The 8176-nt window shown below is 41.7% G+C and overlaps 1 protein-coding gene across 1 annotated transcript; it reads left to right on the top strand.

Moving 5' to 3' along the window:
- The first annotated feature begins 6520 nt into the window (after positions 1-6520).
- On the top strand, positions 6521-7891 carry cebpd (CCAAT enhancer binding protein delta). The gene has a single exon (XM_043688297.1). It carries the CDS (start codon positions 6639-6641, stop codon positions 7512-7514), a length of 876 nt encoding a protein of 291 aa, XP_043544232.1. The 5' UTR covers positions 6521-6638; the 3' UTR covers positions 7515-7891.
- Positions 7892-8176: the final 285 nt, after the last annotated feature.

The following is an 8176-nucleotide window of genomic DNA, read 5'->3' as shown; positions in this document are numbered from 1 at the left end:
TTTGATCAGATCACTCCTCTACCTTACACATTCGACAGAAAACACACCTAATTTGTATAATTTCTTCTCGTATCTTCATCCCTGAAATCCAGTCATTCTGGTAAACCTACTCTGTACTTTCTCCAAGGCCAATTTATCCTTCCTAAGGTGTGCCTAGTTCTGCTTACAGTAGACAAAGTGGGGTCTAACCAGTAACTACACATAACTTCTACATCCTGAGTCTTGATTGCTCATGCTGACTGTCATGCATTCAGCAGCATGTGTAGGTGGTTGTGCAGTGGCAGGGATATCACTGAAAATACAGTCACTGACTTGACCAACTTGAAGTCAGGGAACTTTTTTCACCAATGCAGTCACGTCCTTGGGTTCTGACCTTAGCAGCCAAATGCACTCATTCCTTTTGGACTGTGTAATCTATGAAAACATAGTCTCTCCTGTTTATTACTCCTGTTTCCATTGTGCTCTGTTCCTCCAATGGTACTCAAATTCCCTCATTGAAACATTGTACAAATAGTTCCACCAGCTGCTGATAATATGCAGCTCCCCTTTTAAGATGTGCAGTCTAACTTAAAAGAAGTGCAGGTTAGGTATACTTCTTGCTAGCCTTACACACATTTGGGCCCATGCTGAATTTGCAGCCAGTTAGCTGCATATTTAGCAGTGGGCTGCATTTCTTAACTATGATAAGCAAGCAGTGTGAAGTTTGCATACTGTCTGCATAATCTTGAACACGGATAAAATAATCAGCATCACAATATCTTGCCCACTAATGAGCCATATTAAAATCTTGGCCCCACAGGTCATTTTCCCCTCAAAACTATGTTTCATATATCATGTCTCAACCTGACAGCGCTTTGCATCATTGCCCTCTGACACTAACAGGTGCATGGATTGAAAGATTGATACGAAAGATGGTCAAGAAATAAAACAGACAAAAAAAAGTTCCAGAAACGGTTCTCTCCTTGGTTAAATGAAATTCCAAAGCATCCCTGGTTTTATTGCATCTCCAAGGTTGACTGTCCTGTCGGAACCATAAATGACATTAGCAGGATCCTGCATAGTATCATTTATCAGCTCTTATTGGTATCATAAATATAGCATTTCAAAATCACCATTAAATTAAAACAAGGAGTGTCTTCGCAAGAATCCTTTTTTATCAGCTTTGACAAAGCACTTGCATGAATTGTGCCATTCCACCATCTGCTTTAAGTGAATTTGCAAACTGGATTTCTTATAGCTTAATGATGGGAATTATTGTTAATATGTCACTAATTCCAGCAACTTCTGCTTCTATTCTGCCAAAGTGTGCTTTCATATTGTAGGGATTCTGATTATACTCACCCAAGTAATTTATTTACATTATGACTAGGTGGGACCCGAGCACTGATTTCTTACATTACATGCCACATGGAAAAAACATTCTTTTATTTCAATATTGTTGCCAATCTGTGAACCAGTTCTCTATCCACGCCAGTATATTCCCCCCTCATTGAAGTTCAAATATTCCACATCCACTGGTTCTTACTTATAGATTCTCTCAAAAACTTCCAGAAGATTAGTTACACATGATTTTCCTTTCTAAGATACATGCCGACATGTCTGATCCCATTTCCCAGGTATTCTGTTGTTACTACATCTTTGAAAATACTGTCCAGCACCTTCCCCAGTACTATGTTGTCCCATCCACTTATTTATATCTTATTGCACTCTCTGTATATCATACTCTCAGCTTACATTCCCTCCTTGCTGAGGTTCAAACACTGACCCTTGTGGAATCCCACCAGTTACAACTTGCCCAATCGAAAGCTTCGGTTATTCTACTCTCTCGCTTCCTGTGTATTAAGCAAAGCTCCAAGCCTACTAATATACCATTCCAGATCCATGAACCTTCATCTTATCAGAACTTGTGGAAATCCAACCATACTACATTCGCTAGCATTATTTTTAAAAACTACACTAATATATCCTCAAAAACCTCCAATAAATTTGTCAAACATGACATTTCTTTTCCACTATTAACATCCTGCGAGTTACCATTGACCAGAACCTAACCTAGAACAACCACATACAGTAGCTATAAGAGCAGCATACTAGGAATACTGCAGCAAGAACACATTTCCTGACTACTTAAAGCCTGTCCACCATCTACAACCAGGTGAAAGTGAGGACTGCAGATGCTGGAGATCAGAGTCAAGATTAGAGTGGTGCTGGAAAAGCATAGCAGGTCAGGCAGCATCCAAGGAGCAGGAAAATCGACGTTTTGGGCAAAAGCTGTTCCTCGGATGTCGCCTGACCTGTGCTTTTCCAGCACCACTCTAATCTGGACTCTCATCACCATCTACAACCACAAGCCAGGAGTATGATGGACTACCCTACCTGCCTGGATAAGTGCAGCACTAACATGTTAAGCTTTTTGCATAATCTACAACAGCTTGTTTGATTGGCATCACATCCACAAACACCCACTCCCTCTACCATCAATGCTCAGCAGCAACAGTGTGCACCACTCAAAAGATGCACTACAGAAATTCATCAAAGATTCTTGGACAGAATCTTTCAAACCTATGCCCACTTCCACCGAGAAGGGCAAAAGGCACCAGACACATGGGAACACCATCGTCTGCAAGTTCCTCTCCAACCCACTCACCAACCTAACTTGGAAATATACCGCTGTATCTTCAGTTTTATGGGTAAAAGTCTTGGAATTCCTGAAATGGCATTGTAGGTCTATCCATGGCATATGGACTGCAGTGGTTTAAGGCAGTTCACCACCTTGAGGGAAACTAGGGACAGGCAATAAATGCATGCCTAACCAGTGATGCCCACATCCCATGAATGAAAGAAAAACACGTTAACTATGACTTCCTGAGTCCATTGTTAAGAATTCCAGGAGAGATTCCAATTCTTTCGCAATGACTAATGTCAGGTCTGCTGCTCCTTTTTCTCTCTTCCCCCACCTTTCTTGAATAGCAGTTGCATTTGCCAACTTCCAAATGGGTCTGACTGCTCAAGGATCTAGAGAATTTTGGTAGGTCATCCCAGTATATCTCCTGTCTTGGCAGCTTTTAGTTTAAGAAACCCAAGTTATATGCCATCACATCCTTGACATTTGACAGCTTTCAATCTCTGTATCATGTCACTTGCAAAGCAAAGTGATGGAAGGAATCATCAACAGTGCTATAATACAGCAGTTGCTTGGCAATAACCTGCTCACTGCCACACAATTTGGATTCTGCCATGGCCAGTCAGGTCTTGCCCTCATTACAGCCTCAATTGAATCACGAATAAAGAGCTGTAATTCCAGAGGTGAGGTGTGAGTGACTGGCCTTGACATCAAGGCCACATTTCACTAAGATAAGCATCAAGGAGCCGGAGTTGGAATCATGGGAAATTTCTCTGCTTGTTGGATTCATACCTGGCTCGAAAGGAACATTGCTGTGGGTGTTGGCAGTCAGCCATCTCAGCTCCAGGCTACCTCTTCAGGAGCTCCTCAGGGTCATGGCCTAGACTCAACCATCTTCAGCTACTTCATCGATGACAATATCCAGGTTTGGGATGACAAGTAATATTCTCACCACATAATTGCCACGTAAAGACCATATTTAATAATGTATGATCAACAATGGTTAGATATCCATCTAACTATTGCCTCTTGACATTCATTAGCATTGCCATAATTGAACCCCCTAATATCAACATCCTGGGGATTACTATTGGCAGAAATTGAACTGGACCTGCCATACAAACACAGTGGCTATGTAAGCTGGTCAGAGGCTAGCAATCCTGCAGTTCCTCACCTCCTGATTCCCAAAGCCTGTGCATCATCTACAATACACAAATCAGAGGGCTAACAGAATTCTTCCCACTTGCCCAGATGAGTGCAGCTCCATCAACACTTGAGAAGTTTGACACTATCTAGGACAAAACTGCTCACTTGATTTGCATCACATCTACAAATATCCACTCTGTCTACCACCGCGACTCAATAGCAGCAGTCTGTACCATGTACAAGATACACCGTAAACATTCACCAAGGTTCCTTAGACAGCATCTTCCAGTTACCCGTAGAAGGACGAGAGCAGCAGATACAGGTGAACATCTGCAAGTTCACTTCCAAGCCACTTACCATCTGTCTTGGAATTTAGTGTTGCTGGGTCAATATTCTGAAGTATCCTCCTACACAGTATTGTGGGTCTATCTATAGCAAATGGACTGCAGAGAACAGAATAGTAGTTTGTTATCTGTTTCTCAATGACCACAAGGGATGGACAATAAATACTGGCTCAGTTAACGATGCTCACATTCCAAGAATTAATTTTTAAAATTGGTTACCATAGCTTTTATGCTCTGCACAATTTAGACCTAACTAGGCATTTATCCTGTCACTAAGGAAAAAAGGTCAAGAGGTAGTGAGAGACAGAAATATAAGCCACAGCTCCACGTTCTTACTTAGAATTATTGGTCCAATGCAGCATTTAATGTCAAAATGTACAAAAGAGCTTTCAATATGCAATTCCAGAATGAAAGAACATTTTTTCAGTCTGGTTCGGTATGTAGTCTCAGCCTCAATATGTCTATAAGGGGTGCTAACCGGGGGGGTGGGGCAGGCATTTATCCACAAATGAGATAAAATATGATATCAGTTGTCATAGAATCATTTTTGTGATGATTAAAAATGTTAGAGCTGAGAGACTGAGAAGATTCTCAGTTTTCAAGTCATTTATGATGTTAAATAACCAGGGTTCTTTAATTTTGACAGAGCTCAGTCAAATAAAAAAATGTAGTTACTTATAAAGACCACTTGGTGGAGCAGTGTGACCTTTGCCTTGTTGCAACAGTGGATATGTTTATAGATAATGATTGTACTGTAGTTTCTCACAGAAATAAATCAAAAGGAAAATAATTCAAAACCACAATTTTTATCACACTAACAGGAAATGACAGTACCATGTATATAAAAGAATACTGAAAGAAAAATAAAAGGTAATTACTGAGCAAACTCAGTAGGGCTCATCATTATTTTATAAACAGTGAAAACACTAACATTAATTTTCATAGGAACTGTTGAAAGTATAACAGGGCACTTCCCACTCTGTAATGTGACTCCGTTAATATATACTCTCTGTTTTCTAACTACTCTCAAACTAACAACTTGGTTAAATTGGCAGCACTATCATGAGTTAGATAGACCTGGGTTAAAGTTCCACTGGCATCAGCACAGTCACTTAAGGATGTATGAATAAGAGCATGCAATTCAGCAACTCCAGTCTGATCCATGTTTCAAATACAATATAGCTAATGAGTACTTCAATTCCATTTACCTATCTTAGTTTCATGTTGACCACATCACAGTAGTGAAGGGACACTACGTTGCTTCAATACCACGTTTTGAATTGAGATGTTACACTGATGTCTGGTGGGTAAACAGTTACAGTGCAGCTATTCAAAGGAAAGCAGCCAGCGATCTGGCCAACATTCATCCATTAAACATGAGCAAAAACAGATTAGGTGAACATTTAACAACTCGTGTTACACTTTTAACGTAAAGAAACTCAACATGCTTCAAAAGACCTATTAGAAATGGACATTAAACAAGAAAGGGAACGATTACAAAGTAACTGAAAGCTTGCCCAAGTAGATGATGAGTTGAATGTCTGTTGTTTCTTTCAGTTACTTTCCGACCCTATATTTTGTATGTAATTTGCTTTTTGGTTATTTGATACTCTACATTTACTCCTGGTATATTAAACCTTAAGATAATTGCTTCTTATCCGTGTACACACTCTATTCTACTTCAACACAAACAGCTGTGAAGTTATATGCGCGCGCGTGTGTATGTATATATATATATATATATAGTACATTCTTCTTTTACCAGAGGTAACTCAGTAATAAAAACGTAACTTAATAGTTTTGTTGATTGTGCTAAGTTATCATGTGAAGGCTTTAAATTTCCTAAATTGCACATTAAAACACAAAGTAACGAAGTACAAGGGTCTGTCGTCCTACTTTCTTGCGTCACTCAGAACCGAGGGGAGCGCTGAAGTTTCTAGAATAAATCATTTAACCAAGCGCTGAATGAGAAAAACAGCAAGTTCCCCTGAGAACTGGCTCCGGCTCAGCACAACACTCGCGTATTCTGCGAAAAGGAAATCACCAGAAAACCTGGCGTGTGTGCCCTTCACGCACCTTAACGAGGAGGCGACGTTGAGGTCATTTAACGGTCAAAGGGCAGCGTTTGGTAACTTATTACTCCTGCACATTCTAACCGGGCAGAGTTTTCTCCCTCACGCATAGACAGTTTGTGGGCACAAAACCTACAGGTGGCATCGAAGTACCGAGCGTGACCCGGGGTAAATATTTGAATATAACGTTGCCCCTCTCCCCGCCTCCAAACCTGAGGCTGGCTGGGGCTCGTGCCCCGGTGTGGGCGGGGCTGACCCCCGCTCCGCCCCGTTCCGTGCAGGTCAGGCCTCTGCTGAATGACGCGCGCGGGCAAGTGCGTATAAAGGAGCGCCCGTGGCGCGCGGCACACTAGTTGCTCGCTGCAAACCAAGATTTCGCGTTGTTGGATACTCTTCTTCTTCTCTCCTTTCGAAGTCTGTGGTGGAGCCCAGTTTAAAAAAAACAGCCCCTTCATGAGTAACCTGTACAACCTGGATTCACGCTGCGTCTCGCCATGTTTCCCTCTGTTTTCCCTAGAACCGGCTAATTTCTACGAAGGGGTCAACGGTGGGGCTAAGCCAAACCGGGGTATGTGCGAGGAAAGAACCAACCTGGTTGAGCTGAACCCAGCAGGTGATATCTACGACGACGAAACAGCCATTGATTTCAGCCCGTATGTGGTGGAGCCGGTGACAGGCTCTCAGCTGGAGCTCTACAGTGACGACTTGTTAGCAGACCTGTTCGCCAGCACCAACAAACAGGACAAATCTCAACCCGAGTATGGCTTCCTGCCTCCTGCAGCCAGTCTGATGAGCTCTGTCTCTGGTGTACCTGCCTCATCGGGTAACCATTCAGACAGGGACCTTTTCACTGCTCAGCTGCACAACAGCTACGATCGACGTCTGGACTTATCTAAAGTGGTGGTTAAAGAAGAGAGGGACGAAAACATGGAAACTTCGCTACACAGTCAGATTGCAGCCTGCGCACAGACCACCGTACACTTGCCCACTGGCCAGCCTACTCCTCCCACTAGCCCGGAGCCCAGCTCTGCAAATTCCCACAGTAGATCGGGACCTGGCAAGGAAAAAACCAAGAAGCCCGTAGATCGACAGAGCTCCGAGTACCGACAGAGGAGAGAGAGGAATAACATCGCCGTGAGAAAAAGCAGAGATAAAGCCAAACAGCGTAACGTTGAGATGCAGCAGAAAGTCATAGAACTCAATGCCGAGAACGATCGTTTGCATAAAAAGATAGAGCAGTTGTCAAGGGAACTTGCGATTATGAGGAACTTTTTTGAGCAACAACCGAATGCTGCACCGTTCCTCAATGCAAGTACAGACTGTCGGTGACTGTTGAACAAAACTTAAGTAACATCTAGCAGACCTGATACCTCACCAAAGAATCAATAATTTTGTAGCAAATACTGTGAACTTTGAAATGCGTAGATATTTCTGGCCTCGGGAGTTCTAAACTCTCGAAATTTGTTGCAGACTGCCTTAAAAACTTTGCCATTAGCAACAAAGGCTGAATGTTCCTTAAATTATTTTTTTTATAATTCTAATTTTCTATACTCAAATGCATTAATGCAGCTAAGGTACATTTATATGCCACGATTATGAACTTTATATTTTTCATTTTAGTCAATGATTGGTAGAGCATGGTTGACGACTTTTATAATGACTGTATTTCGTTTTATGAAAAGAATCATTAAATACATCAATTTCTATTTGTCTAGTGTATTTGTTCAAACCTGTATTCTGCAGGGTTGGGCACAACCAAACAAAAGGTGAATGGAAAATTTTCAGCTGGCAGGATACCGGGCACTTTGCTGAGTCATACTAGGAGTGAGAATATACGTGAACACGTATTACTCGCCTGGTCGAAGAGTTTTTTTTGTAAATTCGATCATTGAATACTTGACTTACACTATTATGAACAAAAGGTAAAAGCTTCCAGCAGTAGGTGTCTATAGAGGAAGCTGAATCATCGTGTAAGTGATTACTTTTAAGTA

Source organism: Chiloscyllium plagiosum, chromosome 4 (genome assembly GCF_004010195.1).
Source record: "Chiloscyllium plagiosum isolate BGI_BamShark_2017 chromosome 4, ASM401019v2, whole genome shotgun sequence".
NCBI classification, from domain to species: Eukaryota; Metazoa; Chordata; class Chondrichthyes; order Orectolobiformes; family Hemiscylliidae; genus Chiloscyllium; species Chiloscyllium plagiosum.
The sequence above is the reverse complement of the archived record's forward strand: the minus strand, read 5'-3'. Positions and strand labels throughout refer to the sequence as shown.